The sequence below is a fragment of the Nycticebus coucang genome, chromosome 6 (assembly GCF_027406575.1).
Source record: "Nycticebus coucang isolate mNycCou1 chromosome 6, mNycCou1.pri, whole genome shotgun sequence".
In the NCBI taxonomy this organism is placed as follows: Eukaryota; Metazoa; Chordata; class Mammalia; order Primates; family Lorisidae; genus Nycticebus; species Nycticebus coucang.
This window is the reverse complement of record NC_069785.1, coordinates 61,316,827-61,341,545: the sequence shown is the minus strand read 5'-3', so window position 1 is coordinate 61,341,545 and position 24,719 is coordinate 61,316,827. Positions and strand designations below refer to the sequence as shown.

At 38.6% G+C, this 24,719-nt stretch overlaps 1 protein-coding gene and 1 pseudogene across 5 annotated transcripts in view; both read right to left on the bottom strand.

The window, feature by feature from the left end:
• Positions 1–812: 812 nt before the first annotated feature.
• On the bottom strand, positions 813–1,733 carry LOC128587645 (small ubiquitin-related modifier 2-like; annotated as a pseudogene).
• A 5,698-nt stretch (positions 1,734–7,431) lies between these two features.
• Positions 7,432–24,719, bottom strand: part of RNF111 (ring finger protein 111) — a 92,634-nt gene continuing 75,346 nt past the window's right edge. For 2 of the 5 annotated variants that reach the window (XM_053594018.1, XM_053594019.1), the window contains exons 9-14: positions 21,713–21,865; positions 19,882–20,008; positions 16,193–16,285; positions 14,356–14,451; positions 12,153–12,280; positions 7,432–9,092 (exon numbers count right to left, since the gene is read on the bottom strand). In XM_053594018.1, the coding sequence (XP_053449993.1) occupies positions 8,975–9,092; positions 12,153–12,280; positions 14,356–14,451; positions 16,193–16,285; positions 19,882–20,008; positions 21,713–21,865 (715 nt within the window). In that variant the 3' untranslated portion in view covers positions 7,432–8,974. The remainder of the gene's footprint in view (positions 9,093–12,152; positions 12,281–14,355; positions 14,452–16,192; positions 16,286–19,881; positions 20,009–21,712; positions 21,866–24,719) is intronic. The other 3 variants (XM_053594022.1, XM_053594020.1, XM_053594021.1) reach the window with 3 other exon arrangements.

Genomic DNA, 24,719 nt, shown 5'->3' with positions numbered 1-24,719 from the left:
CTACATTAAAATTATTATTATTATATATATATATTTTTGTAGAGACAGAGTCTCACTTTATGGCCCTCGGTAGAGTGCCATGACGTCACAGCTCACAGCAACCTCCAACTCCTGAGCCTAAGCGATTCTCTTGCCTCAGCCTCCCGAGTAGCTGGGACTATAGGCGCCTGCCACAACGCCCAGCTATTTTTTGGTTGCAGTTCAGCCGGGGCTGGGCTTGAACCCGCCACCCTCGGTATATGGTGCCGGCGCCTTACCAACTGAGCCACAGGCGCCGCCTATACATTAAAATTATTTTTTTGAGACAGAGTCTCATTCTGTCACCCTTGCTAGAGTGCCGTGGAGTCATAGCTCACAGCAACCTCAGACTCTTGGACTGAAGCAATACTCTTGCCTCAGTTTTCTATTTTTAGTAGAGACTGGGGTCTCACTCTTGCTCACGCTGGTCTCAAACTCCTGAGCTCAGGCAATCCAGCCATCTTGGCCTCCCAGAGTGCTAGGATGATAGGCATAAGCCACCACACCCAGCCTACTATATTATTAAAATTAATAAGTCTGTGCAAGGCATTATACGGAACAAATGAGCTATATCCTCAAGTTCAAAACAAAGAAGGAGTCAAATCTATTGTAAGAGACAGAACCTATAAGATACTAAGCAGAAAGGAGATTAAAATTGGAAGGAGATAAAGAAAGGTTTACTATTATAGGAGTGGGCCTTTGAGCTGAGTTTTGAAAGAAGGGGTTAAATTATTATTATTTTTTCATTTTAAACCAGAAGTTTATTTAAACAACAAGACGCTTGACTTAAAGGGAAAACTATCTAGGATTCATTTTTTTTAGAGTAATTTATCCCTACTTAAAGACAGATTGCCCTACACGTAACAGCTACGTACAAAAAAGTTATAAAATTGTACTTGGTTTTACAATGATAAATAAAAACATTAAAATTCTCCAATTGAACAAGGTATGCAAGGTTTTTCATGTTGTTTTGTTAAAACAGTTAGAGCAAAATAACTTACTGGAATATAAAGATAAGAGCAGATGAGCATGCCACTAATGGAGAAAAGGGAGTATTTTCACAGAACCAATATTTTTCCCCAACCCATCTCCACCTGATGTCAATCAAAACATATCGTTGGCCATTTAGTTTTAAAAAAAATGCAATATGCTTGTGCACATACACCAGTTACTTTATGTACAATAAAGGAATAGGGAAGGGGAAAATGAAAAGAATAGAGAAAACTATACTATAGTAGTCAGGATGTGGTGGAACCAAATTTCAGTTTTCTAATTGAGAATGTCATCTTGGTCTATAATAACAGAGTTCTGGAGTAAAGTAGCAGGTTCCCTTTTCAGTAAACACCTCCTGTCTGCTGTTGGAACACATCAATTGTATCTTCATCCTCTATTTCCGACTGTGCAGGCGTGTCTGTTTCATTGATTGGCTGCCCATCAAATCGGAATCTGATCTGCCTCATTGACAAACCCTGTCGTTCACAATACACAATAGGCTTTCATTAGTTTACTAAGTGGTGTATGCCTCTTAATCTTAAACTGCACCACAGAACCATCCTGTCCCGCCACCTTTAAATTTATGTGATCGTTGTTCTCAGTCTTGACTCCTTCCTTAGGCTTTTCATCTGCCATGGCGAGCGCCCGAGTCTCCTCAGCTGCCGCTTCACAAAAGAGGTACCAGGTCCGCACTGAACGAGCACCGGGGTTAAATTATTAACAGGCAGAGATGGCAAGGGAGTTCAAAAAAGAAGGAAAAGTGAGAATAAATGTGGGAAAATGAAGAGGTCTGAGGCATTTGAATCTAAGAATGTTAAAGACAAAGCTGCAAAAGATCCAGAAGGTGAAGGATTACAGGGAGTTATTAAGGATAACAACTTGGTCAGAACTTTGCTTTACCTGGATGCAGTGGCTGATGCCTGTAATCCTAGCACTTTGGGAGGCCAAGGCAGGTGGATTACCTGAGCTCAGGAGTTTGAGAACAGCCTGAGCAAGAGCGAGACCCTTCTCTAAAAATAGCTGGGCACTGTGGCAGGCACCTGCATTCCCAGCTACTCGGGAGGCTAAGACAAGAGGATGGCTTGAGTCCAAGAGTTTGAGGTTGCTGTGAGTTATAATGCCAGGACACTCTACTGTGGGCAACAAAACAAAAACAAAAAACGTTGCTTTTCAAAGCTGACCCGAGGGTCAGTAGGAAGGATGGATCATGCTGGATTTGAAAGCTAACGTTTTCCCAGGTACAATGTAACAAAAACATGACTTGGATGAGTGTTGAGACTGAAAAGTGGAAATAGAAGCACCTTTGGAAAAATGAGGGAATTTGGCAAATGACCTTATGTGTATACCAAGGGAAAACTTTAAGTAAGGTAGTAACTTTAATTGCTAATTACTTTGGGAGAATGGGAGGTCTGTCATTTATCTTAGAAAAACAATCTTCCCCGACCCCCGTCTCATTTACACCCATCTTTGCCTATCATTTTCACTTTGACCAACACGTCAACATTATCTACCCCAAGGATGTCACTGGGTATCCTAGTGCCAGCTGGGCAGGATATATGGGTAAGTAATAGTGTAGGGCTTGTAGGATGGTTCAGAAGCAGAAAGAGTCAGAGAGGTGGAAAAGAACACCTTTCTCTTGCTATCATGAATCTCCACTCAAAATCGTTCTTTAAAATCTGGACCTTTGAAATTTATGGATTAGCCAAGTTATTTTTATTTATTTGGAGACAGAGTCTCAATTTGTCACTGTTGGTAGAGTGCCATGGTGTCATAGCTCATAGCAACCTCCAACTCTTGGGCTCAAGCGATTCTCATGCCTCGGCCTCCCAAGTACCTGGGACTCTGGGACCATAGGAGCCTACCACAATGCCCGGCTATTTTTTTAGAGACGAGGTCTTGCTGTGGCTCAGGCCGGTCACGAACTTGTGAGCTCAGGCAATCCACTCACCTTGGCCTCCTAGAGTGCTAGGATTATAGGCATGAGCCACTGTGTCAGGCCACCAAGTTTTTTAAATCAACCAAATGCCTTCTATAAGCAAAAAGCACTGTGCATACTACCTAAGAGGGAAACAAGGCATGAAAATTAAGTTCCTGTCCTTATGTGGTTAAAATATAGCGATAAGATGCATGGAAAAATAATAGTATAATTTACTCACCTTAACTAGAAAGAGTAATAAACCATTGACGCTATAGTTTTTAGTTACGTGGTTCAATTATCCATGTATTTCCTCCCGTTCTCTATTATGATAGATTAAAAATGAGGAGGTGCTCTAATTTTTGTACCATATCCTAATCAGCTTTAGTGGAATGTACCAATCAGCTTATCGACTTTTTTTTTTTTTTTAGGAACAGTCTTAACTTTGTTGCCCTTGGTAGAGTGCTGTGGTGTCACAGCTTACAGCAACCTCCAGCTCTGTGAGGTGGTGATTCTCTTGCCTCAGCCTCCCCAGTACCTGGAACTATAGGCACCTGCCGCAACACCCGGCTATTTCTTTTGTTGCAGTTTGGCCGGGGGCTGGGTTTGAACCTGCCACCTCAGTATATGAGGCCGGTGCCCTACTCACTGAGCCACAGGCGCCGCCCATCAAGGTGACTTTTAGGCAACAATCCTAATCGTGGTAAGCTGTGCCTGTGTGTGTGCAGGCTACACAGATGTAAGAGCCAATCTGGATAATAGAGAGACTTATGGATAACAAGACTGGAGACTGTGGCTCACTTCCCTTCACAGATTTTATCCCTTTTCCAGCTATGTCTTCCACTTCCACACCTGTCTTTTAGGAAACCTATACTCCCTTAGAAAATAGCACCATTCCAAGACGTAACTTATAGTAATTCTACACTTTGTAATATTCAGATAACCTGGGAGTGATGTTCAGTTATAAATATCCTACTTTGCGGAACATCAATAAACTAGAATTATCCAGAAAAATGGCAAAAAGAATGATTAAGAGGTTTCAGATCCAGTTTAAACAAAAACAAGGGTATATGGAAGGGACATAAAGAAAGCCATCCTATAATATACGAAGAGGTAGCACACAGCAAGGAACCAGATTTATTTCTGCATTGCTTTACAAGAGTAAGACCTTATGACTGAAGTTATAGCAACCCCTACTACAGTAAAATAACTGCTAATGGTTGTTAACTGCTTACAAAAAGAAGTGCTTTTCTCAATAAGTAATGAACTCCCCCCACATCACTGGAAGAACAGAACGACAGATACAAGGGGATTTTAAAAGTTTGTGGAAAATCAAATTTAAAAATAGAGATAAAAATATAAACTTTATTTCTCAACATAACCTCCATCAAGTTCAAGACACTTCGCAGTAATACCAGCCATTTATTTCATCCCTGAAGAATAGAGGTCCTAGGAATTTAACCATGTCATGCAGTCTTTGACATTATTAACTGAAGAAAATTGGGTACCCCCTTAAAATTTTTTTGACATTAGGAAATGAAAATAAGTCAGGAGGAGCCATATCAGGATTGTAAGGTGGATGCCTAATAGTTTTCCTATTGAAATTCACAAAACTATCCATGTTTGATGACAGGAATGAGCAGGAACACTTGCAGTAGAGAACTCTCTGGTGAAAATTTCCTGGGTATTTTTCTTCTAAAGCTTTGGGTAACTTTCTCAAAACACTCCCATACTAGACAGGATCTAGTTAGAGGCACTAAGAAGGATAGGATATCAATTTGAACAGAGCCCCTATCAGAGCAATTATGAATTCTGCTATAACTGAAGCAAGAAAAACATCAAGTGACATGTTTCTCAAAACACTCTTGTAAGCAGATGTTAGGATTGTGTAGCCCTCCAAAAAGTCAATGAACAACATGCCTTGAGCATCCCAAAGACTGGTGCCATGATCTTTGCTCAGTCTGCTTTTGCTTTGACTAGACACTTCCACCTCCTGGTAGCCATTGCTTTGACTGTGATTTGTCTTCAGGATTGTCCTGGTGAAGCGTGTTTCATCCATGTCTTTTTACAAGTCGTCAAAGAAATGTTTCAGGATCTCAACCCCACTTGTTTGAAATTTCCATCGAAAGCTCTGGGTTTTTTTGTTGTTGTTGTTGTTTGTGTTTTTGTTGTTGTTGTTGTTGAGACAGTGTCTCAAACTACTGCCCTGAGTAGAGTGCCGTGCATCATAGCTCACAGCAACCTCCATCTCTTGAGCTCAAGCGATCTTCTTAGCTCAGTTTTTCTATTTTTTGTAGAGACAGGGTCTCACTCTTGCTCAGGTTGGTCTCAAATTCATGAGCTCAAGCAATCCAATCGCCTTGGCCTTCCAGAGTGCCAGGATTAGAGGCGTGAGCCACCGTGCCTAGCTGAAAGCACTGCTCTTGTCTGCAACTCATCTACGGGCAATGGTTTTAGCACTTGCGCAAAAATTTTTGTCAACTTTTTCAGTCAGAATTGTGTAAACTCAGGCAAGTGAGATGCCCATGGCATTAGGTATTATTTCTTCTGTTAACTGTTGGTCCTCTTCCATTAGGGCATGAACAAGATGAATATTTTCCTAAAAAACTGATGTGGATGGTCTTTTGTTCCATCATCTTCAACACTGTCTTCTCCCTTCTTAAAACGAGTTATCCATTTGTAAACTGCTAATTTCTTTGGGGCATCATCCCCATAAACTTTTCATAAAGCATCAATGATTTCGCCATTCTTCCAACCACCTTCACCATAAATTTTGTTTGATCTTGCTTCCATTTTAGCAAAATTCATGTTGCTCTGATCTAAAATTTGGTGCAAAATTTTCTTTAAATCCATGCTTTTTTTTTTTTCATTTTTCTTTTTGGCTGAGTAAAATGTGTATCTATGCATTTTATTTTTTTTCATTTTTCTTTTTGGCTGAGTAAAATATGAGTGAAAGTCAGCTGACTCTCTGTTGCTCTGTGGGGCAAGGGCTCAAAACCCTTGGTGGATGGGGCCATGCGCAGATCCAGGTAGTACTTATTTTTGTGGAACATGTGCCTGATGCAGGTGAGGGTGCCCCAGGCGCTCCTATTGATGGTTGATGGTTTGCAAGTAAGAAGTAGCTGGCTTTGTCTGGCCAGATATCTCCTTCATGACCACCTCAATAGCTTTGCTGTTGACTGCCCACTGGCTTGCAGTGAAATCAGCTATTGCAGCAAAAGGAGTTGCGGGCCTTCAGGATTTTGACTTCTGCGCATTCCTCTCGATGACCATGTGCTACAGATGCATAGACATGAATGGGTGCAGCTCTTCTCACAGCAACATTCTGACACACAAAATCTTCAATAAACCAAAAAATTTACTGTGTTCCCTGAGGTTTTGGAAGCTAAGTTAGCATTTAGGGTATGTTATTTTACAGATTTAAACTGTTTCATCCATGAAACACTAATAATAAAATGGCCTTAAGAGTTTATGTTTTAATTTCAGGGTTTCAACTGGTTACAAATAACAAATTTTTACAACAGTTTTCTCCATGTCAGTTGTTATGGTTCAAATGCTGAAGACTGCTAGCAGCTAAAATAAAGTAAGCCGAGTAAGAAAGAGGTTTAAATACCAGTTTATCACTTACATATTAACAATAACAATAATAAGAACTTGTTGACAAAAGAACTTTTGTTTTTAAGTATTTGGACAGCTATCACTGAGAGGTTCATTTTGACACAGAAGATGTAGTAGGATATGGTAGACAAAATAAAGTGCAAAAAGTTAAAATGTTCAAAATCATTATCTTCCTTACTTTGTTCATTACTAATCACATACGTCTGTGACTAATAAGCTCCTGCATTAACAATTCAGGTTTATGCCACAAATACTTGTATTTAATCAATTTCAAAGTAATGATCCTTTACCTACATTAAAAAAAAAAATCAGTAGCAATTGTAAAACAGGCCAACAGGTAGTTGTGCGTCTAAACCTGATGGAATTTTAAAAACAGAGAAATCTATCTGTGCTTTTCTTGGGTTTGGGTGAATATCAAGAGGACTCCATGGTACAGAATAGAATTTTCCCAATCTTACTTATACTTCTTCAATCCCTTGGCATGGACCCAAGATTATCCAGTGGCAAAGAACTATTTCCATCACACACTACTTGAAGGAAGATAGGCTCCTTGGTCTTTTTGCTAAGACGGCAGACATAAGGCACTCTCTCCCTCATTCTTCCCTGACTACTTACAACTGTAACTGAATCACCAATTTTTTTTAAATGTTATTTTATATCCAGATTTCTTAACCATAATCCATCCTCCATCTGCACACATGCTATGATGAAGCAAGTTAATATTGGTAAGTATTACAGTGTAACATTTACTAATATAAAAAAAGACAAGTAGCCATAATTGAATGAATATAAACACCAAATTATACAAATGTCATTTTAAGTGATATGATTAAATTCCAAGATGTTTAATGTTAATTAATTTATAAAAACTGATTATGAAACACAAAGACAATAGAAATATAAGTTATTTATTAATCAATCCACTTACAAAGCAGGTGGCTTAATGCAAGCTTATTGACATCTTCACATATGATCCATGGGAACATGTCTTCCACATACAGACAGTGATATTACTGACTGGATGCAGTTGCAATCTGGGGCATGTTAAGCATATTTAAACAAATAAAATTAGGCTATCCTGTATATGAAAGTATCTTGATAATATGCATCCTGAAGTGGATTAAAATTTCCTCCAAAGGAGAAATGTTAGTATGTTAACTTAACTTTATATTCTATATTATGCAGTAAATCTTAACTATAGAAATTAAAATTTTTAAATCAGTGATCGACTCTTGGTAATGTATGAAGTGGGAGTATATAACCATAGCAACAGTAGGTTGACAGTATAATTTGTGCCTCACAGTATCTGCAGATTTACTCTTTTCAAGTTTAGAGAGAAATAAAACAAGAGACATGTAGATTCAGCTGACTTTATTTATCTTTAAACTAATAAAAATCCCTTAAAAGTGATCCTGGGACCTTTAGAAGTTCTAAGAATGCATAGATACCTGCCAATGACTGAAATTCTAAATCTTGACTAAATGTGTTTACAAAATCGATGTAAGCAGATATCTTAACTATTCGTGCTTGGCAAAAGCCTGAACAAATTCTACATGTCTTTTTCAATTTCCCTAAAATTTTGTTAAATCTGCAAGTATGTACAATCCAGCTAATTGAAATTAATGTTTAGTGTTCATCAGAGCTGTTTCACAGCAGCAAAAAACTGAATCAGGGAAATAAAGTTCTAAATGATTTAGGAAAAAGATAAATACAATCAGAACAGCAGTCTAAATGTATGATATCAATATTCAACTCTATCTGCATTGTGCTGAAAGGAAGAAGATACACCAAGAAACTTTATATTGACCACTCTGGTGATGTGAATACCACCTGCATCTGATTTAGTAAGGGTTGTATTCTGTTCCCAGTATTAAGAATGGTATTTAACTCAGAACTCCACATTGTAAATATACAGCAGCCATTTTGTCCTAATTAAGGAATGTCTTAATACACAATATTATCATTTTCTAGAGAATCTTTATACATTAAACTAAAGTACATGATTGATTAAATTAAAGGTTAGTAATGGCTAAAAAAAATTCATAATTCTCAAGGCTTGGTACTATGTAAAAAAAAAAAAAAAAAAAACCACAAAATTCTACTTACTAAAGCAGCTAATCTTGCCTGCAAGTTTAGGGTCTCAAGCCCATAATATGTGCAAAGAAATGCAATATAAGGAACCATGCAAAAATACAGTAAAATGATACAGGAAAAAAATGTCAAATCTAGAAAAAAAAAGCTTTTATAAATACATCAAAATCAACTGTATACATAAACTATAAGTCTAGCATTAGTTGTACCATATAGCAGAGCCAGCACTATAAGTTCGATGCTTCCAAATCTGCGCAGGTAAGTCATGCCATCTTTGGTTGACTGCAGTACCAGGTAGGATGGGAATGAGAGGGAGGGCAAGAGTTCTAAAACATGGTGTCAACTTTCACTTGGCAGCTGGGCCTCAATGTCCACTCTGCATATGGGGCACTTCTTATTGGTAATCAACCACTGGTCAACACACACTTGGTGGAAAAGGTGCATACATGGAAGGCGTCTATTGTTGGCAAGAAAACAAAAAGCAAACGTTAATTTTATGACAACTGTATGTGGCATTTATTTTTAAACAAATTACACATGCAAATTCAGTAGTGTCATAAGTTAGTAGACATCTTTCCCTTTTGGAAAAAACAAAAACTCTCTAAGGAGAGTTACATGCATACATGTATTAAATTAGCACTCTGGAAGATATGTAAATGCCCAGGATAATTAATCGTCACAGCTATGGAACCAAATTATATAAAATCTGATGAACAAGAATAAGAATCATATTAAGAGTTATTCCATTCCAAGGCCAGGCGTGGTGATCCACGCACTTGTAATCCTAAGCACTATGGGAGGCCAAGACAGGTAAACTGCATGAGCTCAGGGAGTTTGAGACCAGCATGAGCTAGAGCAAAACCCTGTGTCCAAAAAGGAGGTAGGGGCAGTGCCTGTGGCTCAGTGAGTAGGATGCTGGCCCCATATACAGAGGGTGGCAGGTTCAAACCCGGCCCTGGCCAAATTGCAACAAAAAATAGCTGGGCATTGTAGTGGGCACCTGTGGTCCCAGCTACTTGGGAGGCTGAGGCAAGAGAATCACCTAACCCCAGGAGTTGCAGGTTGCTGTGAGCTGTGACGCCACGGCACTCTACCGAGGGCCACAAAGTGAGACTCTGTCTCTAATCAATCAATCAATTAATTAAATAAAATAAAAAAGAGCTGGACACTGCAGCAGGCACCTATAGTCCTAGCTACTCAGGAGGCTGAGGAAAGAGGATCTCTTGAGCCCAAGAGTTTAAGGTTGCTGTGAGCTATGATGCCATAGTACTCTACAAGGGTGACAAAGTGAGACTCTGTCTCCAAAAAAAAAAGTTATTCCAGTTTTGTTTTGTACATGAGCTGTCAATACACGGGACCTGACGATGTATGTGATAGTATGTTCAGTGTCATATATACTGCACTGTATCCTTTATTTCGTGGGGACAGTCTCATTCTGTCACCCTGGCTAGAATGCAATGACATCATCATAGTACAGGCCCAGTTCAAGTGATCCTCTAGCCTAAGCCTCACGAGTAGCTAGAATTACCACGCCTGGCTAACTCTTTTTATTTTTAATAGAGACAGGTCTTATTCCTGCTCAGGCTAGTCTTGAACTCCTGAGCTTAATCGATCCTCCCACCTTGGCCTGCCAGAGTGCTGAGATTATAGGTATGAGCTGCAGTGCCCAGCCCAAACTTATCTTTAAAATATCAAACCATCACTGTATTTATAATGCTCTTTTTAAAAAATACATTATGTCAAATATACATTATTCTCATTTAGTTCTCTCCCAAGAACATTAGAACTCATGAGGCAAATATATAGTAGCTATGTTAAACTAAGGAATGATTAATATGCAGTTACAATTTCCTATACAGATCTTTACACATGATTTATTAAAGGTCAACAGTATTATTTTCATGGGATAACTGTACATACACTTAATACCGTGCAACTGTTTTATAGGTAGGTAAAAAAAAGTTTATTATGTTTACATCATACTAAGTTATCAATTAGAAATTTTTTTTTTAGAGACAGAGTTTCACTATGACACCCTCAGTAGAGTGCCATGGCGTCACAGCTCACAGCAACCTCAAACTTTTAGGGCTTAAGTGATTCTCTTGCCTCAGCCTCCCAAGTAGCTGGGACTACAGGCACGCGCCACAAAGCCTAGCTATTTTTTGTTGCAGTTGTCATTGTTTTTTATCTGGCCTGGGCCAGGTTCAAACCCGCCACCCTTGGTGTATGTGGCTGATACCGTGACCACTGTACTACAGGCACCAAGCCTATCAATTAGAAATTGAGAAATAAAGTTTCTAGGCAAGACAGGGCAACATTAAATCTAAGTGTAATGGGAAAGTTGCTGACTCAAGTGTCCATTTCTACTTCTATCAACTGTTTAATAGTTTTTATATAATTTTAGGGTTCTTAATATTTTACAAAAATGGTAGTTAAAAAGAAGTGTTCCAACTATCCTTTAATATATTACTATATAAAATATATAGTATTAATACAAAAGCAATTAACTTTCATATTTATAAACATTCGATGGAAATACAATGTCCACATATACTTAAAATTATTTTTCTCTTGGCCAATTGAATAGGTATGACAAAGTTATCCTTACAAATTAAGGCAATAATATTACCACACCATTGTTATATGTTTCAGAACCTGTATCTTACGGTATTATGTTACATTTTTCAAAAATCAAAGAATAAGAACAAAATAATTACTTAAGAGATTATACAAAGAAAATGCCTAAAATTAATACAGAATTAGCATAACAACATTTTCAAAATCACACAGGTGTAAGAAGGGAATAATTGAACAAATTGAGAAGAAATTTAAGGACAAAATCAATTTATAAAAGATGCTATAAATCAAACTGCATAGAGCTAATCTGGACTTTCTTTTTTTTCTTTCTGTTTTTTTTTTTTTTTTTTTTTTTTTTTAGAGACGGAGTCTCACTTTATTGCCCACGGTAGAGTGCCATAGCATCACAGCTCACAGCAACCTCCAGCTCTTGGGCTTAGGCGATTCTCTTGCCTCAGCCTCCCAAGTAGCTGGGACTACAGGCGCCCACCACAGCACCCGGCTATTTTTTTGTTGCAGTTAGGCCAGGGCTGGGTTTGAACTCGCCACCCTCAGTATATGGGGCCAGTGCCCTACTCATTGAGCCACAGACACCTCCCTGGACCTTCTTTTAAGCTTTGAAGAATACATTACTATCACTGTCTAGGTCCTCCAAAGACTCTCAAATTCTCATACCTGTAAGACAATTTTGACCACAAAATTTGCCTGGCCAAGCCTTGAACTGGGCCTAAAATAAGTAGAGTATTTCCTATTCCCACCCTTTGTTGATAATACAGAGACTTTAAACTTTTTATTCTTTCACTTATTGTACCAAACCTGTTCTACGTGTCAGAGATTAGCAAAAGGATATGCTAAGAGTAATCTTTATTTGGTTTCTAGTGTACTTTCAAATAAAATCCCTTTACAGTATGACAATGGATTATAGATAATATCTAGTTACCTCACATCTTCACCTTCCTCTAAAATAGACAAACAGATAGTACACTTTTCCTCTGTGTCTTCCTCAGTCCCTTCTTCCCCATCTTGTTTGCAGTGCAGTTTCCTCTGTGAGAACCAATCAGTTGTTACCTTATTAGTAGAGATGACATTATTGAACTGAGTAAAGTCTGCATTTATTTGAAAAACAAAACAAAACAAAACCACATACCCACCCACACTTATTTCCCAGGTAAAACTGTCATAAACTAATGGATGAATTAAGTTGACTATCATCAAGTATTCTTTTGAGATCCTTTAATTATCAGTATCAAAAGCAAATTTTTTTTTTTTTTTAAAGAGACAGAGTGTTACTTTGTTGCCCCTTGGTAGAGTGCTGTAGCATCACAGCTCACAGCAACCTCCAGCTCTTAGGCTTAGGCCATTCTCTTGCCTCAGCCTCTGGAGTAGCTGGGACTATGGGTGCCCGCCACAATGCCTGGCTATTTTTTTGTTACAGTTTGGGCCGGTTCGAAGCAGCCACCCTTGCTATATGGGGCCAGTGCCCTACCCAATGAGCCACAGGAGTTGCCCAGCAAAATCAAATTTAACAGAAATGTATTAGTTTGAAGTTTATTACTTTTATCAACAGGATGATACACAATATAAACTATAATTATCATATCATGAAGATAAAATTTATTTTACAAATGAATGTTTCAAGTAACATTCATATAAATTAGATTTAATTATAGTATTTAGCTTGGGCAGTTGAAATGACTTGAATTTAGTGGTAATACCTCATTATTACTCATAGAAAACAGACAAAAAATATAAAAAACAGTAATTTTCATGATTTATTATTTTCTGTATAGCATAGATGTTGTAGTGGTTCTAAGAAATTATTTAACATGTCTATTCCATTTAACTTCCAGACATTATATAATACTATAGAAGGAATTGAGGGTTGAATATAAAAAATATACATCAATAAAATGTACATCAAAAGAAGGGCCTATCAAATTGTCTGTAAAACCAGCACAATTGCATTAATGTACACAGCTATGATTTAATTAAAAAAAAAAAAAAAAAAGGTGGCACCTGTGGCTCAAAGGAGTAGGGTGCCAGTCCCATATGCCAGAGGTGGAGGGTTCAAACCTAGCCCCGGGCAAAAACTGCAAAAAAAAAAAAGAAGAAGAAGAAGGGCCTACAGGGCAGGTGCGGTGGCTCATGCCTATAATACTAGCACTTTGGGAGGCCAAGACCGGTGGATTGCCTGACCTCACAGGTTTGAGACCAGCCTGAGCCAGAGAGAGACCCTGTCTCTAAAAATAGCTAGGCATTGTTGCGATCACCTGCAGTCCCAACTACTTGAGAGGCTGAGGCAAGAGAATCACTTGAGCCTAAGAGTTTGAGGTTGCTGTGAGCTATGACTCCACAGCACTCTACCAAGGGTGACAAAGTAAGATTCTGTCTCAAAGAAAAAAGAAAAGAAGGGCCTACTTAAAAAAAATTATGATACTGCCATGTGCTAGAATGCTATATAAACTATTAAAAAGAATATGAGTGATCTGTGGATGCTGATATAAATGAAATGGCAGTGTGTAATCCATATGCATCTCATCCTCTTTGTATCACTTTTAAAAGTAGAAGAAAAAATGGCCAGGCACGGTGCTTCATGCCTGTAATCCTAGCACTCTGAGAGGCAGAGGCAGGTAGACTCCTTTAGCTCAGGAGTTTGAGACCAGCCTGAGCAACAGTGAGACCACGTCTCTACTAAAAATAGAAAAAACTACTGGGCCTCGTGGCAGATGTAGTCCCAGCTAATGGAGAAGCTAAGCCATGAGGACTGCTTGAGCCCAAAAACTTGAGGTTGCTACAATGATGTCACGGCATTCTATCCAGGGCAGAAGAGTGAGACTGTCTCAAAAAAAAAAAAATAGAAGAAAAAAAATACATACACACATTACAAAATGCACAAAAATATCTCAATGAATACCTAAGAAATTTTTAACTATGATTTCACTTCTTGGAAGAAAAGATGTTCAGGATAAGAAACTTCAGAATATATTATTTTTTACTTTCAAATTTTTTAAAACAAAATGTATGTACTCCTTTATCAATAATGTAGTTGCTAGATTCTACAAATCCCAAGGACAATAATAAATTTCATAAAAATTTTATGCATTTCAATGATATTTTAGAAGTTTGATAGACTAAATTCTTACCTTTTTGTATTTATGTGGATATGTACATCTTTCAATTGTCCCCTGGGTTGCACCACGATTGACATTTCCTAATCTTTCTTCCAAATGAATCAGTTCCTAAAAGTGAATAATAGCTAGTATTAAAAACAAGAATGATTAATGCTTCAATAGTATGTATTGTCAGTATTTTAAAAGCAATAATCTCTGATACTGGGCGGTGCCTGTGGCTCAGAGGGTAGGGTGCCAGCCCCATATACCAAGGGTGGCGGGTTCAAAGCCGGCCCCGGCCAAACAGCAACAAAAAATAGCCAGGCGTTGTGGCAGGCGCCTGTAGTCCCAGCTACTAGGGAGGCTGAGGCAAGAGAATCGCCTAAGCCCAGGAGTTGGAGTTTGCTGTGAGCTATGACATTACAGCACTCTACTGAGGGCAACAAAGTGAGACTGTCTCTACCAAAAAAAAAAAATCTCCGATACTTATAAAACTCCAATATAAGTGCACTGGTCAAAGACACCTTATATATGATAAAGATAAATGGTTGTTTATATAATTTTTTTCTTTTTTTTTTTTTTTGACAATCTCACTTTGTGGCCCTCTGTGGAGTACCGCAGTGTCATAGATCACAGCAACCTCTAATTCTAGGGCTTAAGCCATTCTCTTGCCTCAGCCACCCAAGTAGCTGAGACTACTGGTGCTCACCACAACACCCAGCTATTTTTAGAGATGGGGTCTTCCTCTGGCTCAGGCTGGTCTCAAACCTGTGAGCTCAGGCAATCCATCCACCTCTGACTTCCAGAGTGCTAGGATTACAGACCTGAGCCACCATGCTCCGCCTATATAATCTTTCTTTTTTTTTTTGTGTGGTTTTTTTGGCCGGGGCTGGGTTTGAACCTGCCACCTCCGGCATATGGGACTGGTGCCCTACTCCTTGAGCCACAGGCGCCACCCTATATAATCTTTCTTATATATGATAAGACAAGTGATTGTTTATCTTTTTTTTCTCAACCAACTGAAGTGGTATAGTAAAGTTATCTTTATAAATTATTACAAAAATATTACCACATAGTACTACAGGAGTCAGTAAGTATAAGATGAAGTCACCCTAGTAAATTAGGGAAATAAACAATAATAGTTTGATTAAGTCACACTAACTTCAACTTCCAAAGTTATATGAAGAAACATAAACAAAGCTTTAAATTACATTCAAATGATTTGTTCTTCCTGAAAAATCAAAGAAGACATTCAGCTACACAGTGAATTACTTAGGTTTCTCTTTCTCCACCAATATTTCTCTAAAAATTAAGCTTAGTCAAAATATAATAAATTTTACATTCTTTTATATTAGATATTTTCATTTACTCTTCTTTAAATACATGGGTAACTTTTGACGCTAAGATTAATACTGCTTACAAACCTTTCTGTAACTCCCTGAAGCAACATCAGAATACCAGACATTTTACTGCCTTCTGATTCCCAACCACTGTAGCAGTCCTACATAACTGTGAACGCTAATGGCATACATCTACCATCTCTGCATTAAAAATACTGTGGCAGGCCAGGCGCCCACACCTTTAATCCCCGAACTTTGGGAGGCTGAAGTGGGCAGATCACCTGAGCTCACAAGTTTGAGACCAGCCTGAGCTAGAGCGAGACCCCCATCTCTAAAAATAGCTAGGTATTGTGGTGGGTGCCTGTAGTCCCATCTACTTAGGAAGCTGAAGTAAGAGAATCACCTGAGCCCACTTGAGGTTGCTGTGAACTATGGCGCCAGGGCACTCTACTGGGGGCAACAAAGTGAGACTCTGTCACAAACAACAACAACAAAAACTGGCAAATATCTTCATTTACTTTATTACATACCTCAAAATTGCCCCTGAAAGGACCTCTGAATGATGTTCCATCCAATCCTGATGAAATGTAACGGATGTGAGGATAGCCTGCCATATCAGGAACCTATTTTAATAGAAGAGACAGGCTAAGTTAATTAAGAATAGACTTGTGTACCTGAGCCCAGCAAGAGCTGCTGTCTTGAAGGAGCGGCCACTGTGTCAGAGACTGTCCCTATCAGAATTGTGGCACCAAATTGCCTGTGCCTCCCTTTGGTGAACCCAACTAGGTGCAACTGCAGGAGAGCCCAGGTGGGTACAAAGAAAGGTGGAAAGAGAATCTGGGTAGAGTACATGGAGAATAAGCAACACAGTGTTTTTCATTTCTGTAAATTCCTGTGTAGAATGCTCAGTATTAGAAATAAAGTTATTCTGCTAGCTGAAAAAAAAAAAAAAAAAAAGAATAGACTTGTTAACATTGAATTCAAGACCCTCAATCAGTATATATGACTCCAACTGAGCATTCTGTAACAGGGTTAGGTTCCTCTTAAAATATAATCACTTGTAACTTTTAAAATACACAAACTTAATGCCAATGCTCTTAGCACAAACTTGAGAAGACAAAACTTTTCAGAAGATCTTGTCAATTTCAGAGAGCTTTAAACAATATTAACAAATAAAAATGCATATAAGTTTCCAACAAAACTTAATTTTTTAACTTCAAGATAAAAAAATTATTACTTCCCTTCCTCATAACCAAAGTGCCCTATATGGCTTTTTGTTTTTCTTTTTTTGAGACAGAGTCTCACTTTGTCGCCCTCAGTACTGAGTGCCATAGTGTCATAGCTCACAGCAATCTCAAACTCTTGGGCTCAAGCGATTCCCTTGCCTCGCCCTTCCAAGTAGCTGGGACTACAGACACCCGCACCAATGCCCAGCTATTTTTAGAGACAGGGCCTCACTCTTGCTCAGGCTGGTCTCGAACCTGTGAGCTCAGGCAATCCACCAGCCTCAGCCTCCCAGAGTGCTAAGATTACAGGCGCGACCTATTTGTTTTATTGCTTGGTTCTATTAGTGAAAATTTTAAGTTATCTAACTTTTTGTTAGGTATAGCCAATCCTCATTTTTTATGGATTCTATATTTGTGAACTGGCCTGCAGGTGAAAATTTATTTGTAATCCCAAAATGAAAACCTGAAATTTTTACACATTTTGGGGAATGAGCACAGTGGCCAAAAAATTAAGTTGCCCAAGATGAAACTCAGTATTCCAAACTGAGACAGAACAAGGCTCTGCCTTCTTTTTTGAGCTTGTACTGTAAACAAGCACCTTTTCTATGGTCTACTTAGTGCAGGGTTTTTCACATTTTTGTGATTTTAGCCAGGGATTTTGTTGTTTAAAATGGCCCCCAGGAACAATCTTCAAAGTACTGTCTAGTGTTCTTAAGCCCAGAAGGCTGTGATGTGTCTTATGAAGAGAACAGGTGTTATCTAGATAAGTTTCCTTCAGAGAATAGGTGTTAGAAAAGTTTGATTCATTCGTGAGTTACAGAGTTGCTAAGAGTTCAATGTTAATGAATCAACAATATACTGTATATTAAGTTGTTTTTAAATAGAAACACATACATAACAAGACCATATACTCATTAGTTGTTGTGACCAGAGGCTGGCAGTAATTTAACCCTATATTTCCCCTAGGAGTAATGGTTTCTATTTGATAACTCAGTGTATACAGCAACTAAATAGAAAACTACCATGAACATTGAGAGTCAAGTGTACTAGAAAAGGGAGATTCTGAGAACACCATTCTTCTATCTTTATAAATAATCTCTAACATTACTTTTTTTTTTTTTTTTTCTTTTTGAGACAGAGTGTTGCTCTGTTGCCCCAGCTAGAGTACACTGGTGTCATGATAGCTCACTGCAACCTCAAACTCATGGGGACTCAAGCAATTCTTCTGCCTCAGTCTCCTGAGTAGCTGGGGCTACAGATCTGTCCCACTAGCCCAGCTAATTTTTTCTAATTTTTGTAGAAACAAGGATCGGTCTCCCTCTTGCTGAGACTGTGGTCCAAAAGTCCTGGCCTCGAGCAATCTTCCTGCCTCTGCATCTCCAAGTGCTAGGATTACAGGCATGAGCCACTGCACCTGGCGTCTAACATTACTTTGTAATCAGCCTCCACTGAATTTACAACAATCTTCAAAAGCAGGAGTTACAGCTTTGACAGACAATTCATATGTCAAAAAGAATTTCAAATAAGCAGTAATTTTTAACCTCCCAATAGCTGATTATTTAAATTATCTGCAAAACTTTTCTCATAACCAAGATCAATTACTACTCACCAGATAACTCAACCTCCTACACATCTCCAAGGAAATTGGAAAGGAACTCCTGCCTCTGAAATTATCTAAACCACCAGAATTTCCAACTGCATGGTGGGTCAGTTCCCCTAACTCCTGAATTGATCAAGGGTCAGATGTACTTTCTGACATTATTCTAAGTCTGTTTCTCAACTATGCAGCCTAGTTGTCAAAATCCTTTGTTTGAAGTTCAGGATTATTATCATTCAAATGTAGTACTGTCATTTTCTAAGGTTTTTTTACTCTCTTGTCATTCTATACATTTTCCCTGAAAATAATTCCCTGCCATGGACTTTAACATCACAAACATAATTCTAAACATCTCTGGAGAGTCAATCTTGACATAAAGTTAAATTTACTATGTCCAAAACCTAACTCACCTAACCCTTACCCAAACCCTTTGTCTACAAGTCTCCGATATACTGAATGGCAGCACTATATACCTTTTAAGCCAAGGTAGAAATCTGGGAATCATCTTAAATATTACTCAAATGTGTCCTGTCATTTTTATGTCAATTGGTATTGCATCTGTTCAGGTATTCATCAATGTTTCCCTCTTCTACTATAATATGCTAGCTGGTTTTCTCTTTCCACCTCTAAATCTATTTTCTACATAACTGGTCCGTCTAACTACAATCTGTTTAAATCACTCTAAAATCGTAAACATGATCAGGACATTCCTCATTCATGGGCTCCTGAGTTCCAGTTTCGTGGCACAGCAGTTTTTTTCTTGCTGCTGCTTTTCACCCCTAAGATCTAGAAACACTAATTTATACTTGGAGTTCCAGTGCATATGCTACAAGATAGCTCTTTACATACTACTTTGCAAGAGCACCATTCCAAACTCCGAAGTCTGCTTAGAAATGACACATGCTACAAAGCTTATCTGAAACCTTCTCTACAGAGCCTCTACCCTCAATAAGATAAAATCACTACCAGTTCTGTACCACTTCTACGACCAGTATTTATTCCAAACGGCAAACCCAATGTCTGCTGAACTTGTTCTTTAGCATTTTATTTTGGCATCAACAAAATCAGAACCTATTCAAATCAGATATAGAGAATTACGATAGTCCTTCTGCAGTTTAGAAAATAAAAGCACAAATGCAACAAAACACATTTATCACTATGGTAAGAAACTAAAGTATTGTCCTAGTGACAGTGGATAGAGATTATCTTGATATACAGAAAATATTCACCTCTTTATAGCACAATTTCCATCTAAAAAGAATTATTCTCAAATTCTATGAAAACACATCTATTGCAACTAGTATGTTAAAAGAAAATAGGTTCAATAAAAGAAATTAATTTAGAAAGGGAATGCTACTTTTAGAGTATGTCACAATTTCAAAACATTTCTCTTTACCATTAAAGGAAGAGCTCCTAATTGCAAGTGATGAAGTCGCGGAGGTGCATGGTAATGGGTCAGGTGAGGATGCAGTGCACCAGGTGCATATGTAGCCGCAGTCACTCCAGCTTCAATTCCCAGTTCCCTGACAAAGTATGAGAACAGTAGTTTAACTTTTAGTCCTCCTTACAGTCTCTTTTATTATCAAAGAAAAAGGAGTATGGGGCGGCGCCTGTGGCTCAGCGAGTAGGGCACCGGCCCCACATGCCGAGGGTGGCGGGTTCAAACCCAGCCCCGGTCAAACTGCAACAACAAAAAAAAATAGCCGGGCGTTGTGGCGGGCGCCTGTAGTCCCAGCTACTAGGGAGGCTGCGGCAAGAGAATCGCGGAAGCCCAGGAGTTAGAGGTTGCTGTGAGCCGTGTGACGCCACGGCACTCTACCCGAGGGCGGTACAGTGAGACTCTGTCTCTACAAAAAAAAAAAAAAAAAGAAAAGAAATAGGAGTATGTTTATACTTTTAAAAGTAATCTAAGTAAGATTTCTAACTTACAAAGTAGAAAAAAAGATAATTTAGCCAAGAAATTTAACTAATAAATAATTTCAATTTTATTTCAGAAATGAAAGCTGAAAATACTATTTTGAGAACATGAAGAGCAAGCATGTATACTTGGTTCACATCTTACAAAGGAAGGAAATACAATGAATGGGTCCTAAGGTCTCTTCTAATAAAAAGCCTGATTCTACACGAGGAACACAGAAAATGCGGTTTACTTTTTCGGTTTATCTGAATGTTATAGATGCTCCTGGGGCTTCTGTTTGCCAGAAATTGTGTCTTGGTTGTTCACATCAAGGATAGTGAGAATAGCAAACTCTACCCCTTATAATAAAGTGTAGACAAAATTTTAGGAAAGGTAAAATGGGTTATGTGCTAAACTTCATTTATTTACTATCACTTTATCTTCTGCCTCAAAATTCAGTCTAGATCAAGATCTCAGTAACTGCCTACACACAATGGATTCGGAAAGAAAATGTAATGAAAACATGCTTCTGTTTCTCTAGGGAAATACTACAAGCCTAGGAGCATGCAGGCTAGATTTCTCTTGTCAGTGGCAGGAGTTGGGGATGATGGAACAATAAGAGTACAAAGGTGGGGATCAGATAAATAAGCTGTTCACAGTAGGATCAGTGTAGGGAGTTAACGGTGGTAGCAGACACCCCTGAAAAACAGCAGGAAAAGGTCTACTCTTCTCACTTTCATTTGGAATCTAAAATAGTGCAATACCTACAAGTAGAGAGCAGAATTTTGGTTACTAGAGATAGGGGTGTGGGCAATGGATGTGCTAAGAGGAGAAGTTGGTCAGTGGATACAAAATTTCAATTAGACAAGAAGAATAAGTTCTGGTGCGCCATTGCATAGCATGGTGACTAAAATTACTAGTAATATACACTGTGTATTTCAAAATTGCTAAAAGAGAGGATTTCAAATATTCTCACCACAAAGAAATAAGTATGTGAGGTGATAAATATGCTTATTAGCCTAATTTGAGCATTCCACAATGCATACATGAATCAAAACATCACACTGTACTCTTAAAATATATACAATTATTATTTGTCAATGAAAAATAAAATGAAACTTAAAAAAAAAAAAGTCTACCTCTGCTTAACATGGTTCCCTGCTCAAGAACTCAAGCTCCTCCGCTTTCCTCTCCAGGCTTTTACCTGCCCAGAGGCAGTGTCTCCCAGCGAAAACAGGGAATCAGGTCTCTCTACATCACTCTCTGTATGGCGTTCTACTACAATGCACTTTATTATACAAAAGCTGCTTGGCATAAACAAAATACTAACCAGGCAGATCTCTCCGGAGCCTGTCGAGGATGTGAAGACATAGTCTGAGGCACATGAATATGATGCCCATGACCATAGTTTGGGTGCATCCTGTGTGGGTGGGGTGGGGGGCGTTCATGTGCCCGCCTGGAAACACAGAACACAAAAAGACCACTGGAAATAATTGAATAATTGGTTATTTCTTATGCAGAAAAAAAATCTAGAATATTATAAACATCTGTAGAATAGTCATAAAATTAATTTTATGTCAATAAATTATAAAAATGTAATATGAAATTATTTAATAAGAAAACTTAACCTCCCTCCACAAATTCTAACTGTTCATTTATTCCAAAGGTTCTAATTCAAATCATCAAAGGAAAAAGGCAATTTAACGTTGTCTTGTAAACCTTCTTTGCAACAGTTGAAATATAAGACAAAGAATTTTTTTTTTTTTTTTTTTTTGTAGAGACAGAGTCTCACTTTATGGCCCTCGGTAGAGTGCCGTGGCCTCACACAGCTCACAGCAACCTCCAGCTCCTGGGCTTAAGCAATTCTCTTGCCTCAGCCTCCCGAGTAGCTGGGACTACAGGCGCCCGCCACAACGCCCGGCTATAAGACAAAGAATTTAATAAGGCCAAGTGAGGTGGCTCATGCCTATAATCCTAGCACTCTGGGAGGCCGAGGCTGGTGAACTACCCGAGCTCACAGGGTCCAGACCAGGCTGAGCCACAGCAAGACCTGGGTCTTTAAAAATAGCCCTGCATTGTAGCAGGCGCCTATAGTCCCAGCTACTTGGGAGGCTGAGGCAAGAGAATCGCTTAAGCCCAAGAGTTTTTTTTGTTTTTGTTTTTGTTTTTTGTAGAGACAGAGTCTCACTTTACCGCCTTCGGTAGAGTGCCATGATGTCACAGGACTCACAGCAACCTCTAGCTCTAAGCCCAAGAGTTTTAACGTTGCTATGAGCTGTGACTCCATAGCACTCTACCAGGGCAACAAAGTGAAACTCTGTCTCAAAAAAAAAAGTGAATAGAAATAAAATTTAAAACAGTGGTTCTCAACCTTCCTAATGCCACGACCCTTTAATACATTCCTCATGTTGTGGTGACTCCCAAATGAGAAGCAGTGTCTCGGTTCCTAAGACTATTGGAAATATGTATTTTCCGATGGTCTTAGGCGACCCCTGTGAAAAGGGAAAGGGTCGTTCAACCCCCAAAGGGGTAATGCCCCACAAGGTGAGAACCACTCCTTACCAAGTGTTTCAACTATAAACAGGTTAATTTTATATAAACAAACAAGGCAGGAAAATGGAAACTTTTCCTTCATTCATTCACTTCTACTTTTTTTTTTTTTGTAGAGACAGAGTCTCACTTTATGGCCCTCGGTAGAGTGCCGTGGCCTCACACAGCTCACAGCAACCTCCAACTCCTGGGCTTAAGCGATTCTCTTGCCTCAGCCTCCTGAGTAGCTGGGACTACAGGCGCCCGCCACAATACTTTTACTTTTTTTTTTAATACAGGGTCTTGCTCTATTGCCAAGGGTATAACTCACTGCAGCCTCCAACTCCTGAACTAAAGGCATTACTTCTGCCATAGCCTCCCAAGTAGCTAGCACTTCAGGTGAGGGCTATCATGCCTGGCTAATTCTTTAAAAAAAAAAAAAAAAATTTTTTTTTTCTAGAGATGGGGTCTTGCTAAATTGCTCAGGCTGGTCTTGAACTCCTGACTTTATGTAATGCTCCTGCCTTGGCCTCCCAAAGTGCTGGGATTACTGTGCCTGATCTATTCACTCTTATATTGTAATGACAGTCCACTATTTTAATGAATAAAAGTTTAAGAGAAAAACTTTTTCACCTTGTATTTTTCAGAACATATGTAGTATAAGTTAAAACACCTAGGAAATTGATATTTCAGCAGTAATAGAGATCCTGTATATGATCTTAAAGTATTAAACTAAAGGAAGCAGCTACACAAGTTAGATCATTAGTTAGATCAAGGGTTTTGGAACATTTATGTAAAGCAGGCATCCTCAAACTGCAGCCACATGAAGTGGTGTGAACTGTATTTGTTCCCGTTTTGTTTTTTACTTCAAAATAAGGTATGTGCAATGTGCACAGGAATTTGTTGATAGTTTTTCGTTTTAAACTATAGTGCAGCCCTCCAACAGTCTGAGGGACAGTGAATTGGCCCCCTGTTTAAAAAGTTTGAGGACGCCTTGATGTAAAGGATCAAATAGGAAATATTTTTGGCTTTAAAAGCCATATGGTCTCAACTGCAACTATGCAACTTAGCCTTTCTAGTGTGAAAACAGCCATAAATAGCATGTTAACAAACACATATAGCTGTTTTCCAATAAAACTCTATTTATGAAAATAAGCAAAGAGAATGAGACCAACAGAGTGTGCTGCCCTGAATTATTAATAGAAAATCAGATTCAAAATTATCAAAAGAAAAAAGTTTTAAGTTTGGGGAAGTATATTTAAATTTACAAATAAGTTAATACTATTTTTTCAATGCCAGTTATGTTTTATTTTTGAGACAGAGTCTTGCTATGTTGCCCATGATGATCTTGAACTCTTGACCTCAAGTGATCCTCTAGCCTCAATATGTTAAGAAGCTGGGATTATAGGTGTGAGCCATTGCCCCTGGTTTCACTGTCAGTTTGTTTTTTTGTTTTTTGTTTTTTTTTTTTTGAGACAGAGCCTCAAGCTGTCACCCTGGGTAGAATGCCGTAGCATCACAGCTCACAGCAACCTCCAACTCCTGGACTCAAGCGATTCTCCTGCGTCCGCCTCCCAAGTAGCTGGGATTACAGGTGCCTGCCACAACACCCGGCTGTTTTTTTGGTTGCAGCCGTCATTGTTGTTTGGTGGGCCCAGGCTAGATTCAAACCCGCCAACTCAGGTGTATGTGGCTGGCACCTTAGCCACTTGAGCCACAGCCGCCAAGCCTTACTGTCAGTTTTTGAAAAGTCTGTTAATATTTATTTGTCTTGCCTCTGGTTAGTAACATTTAGTAAATATAATTTA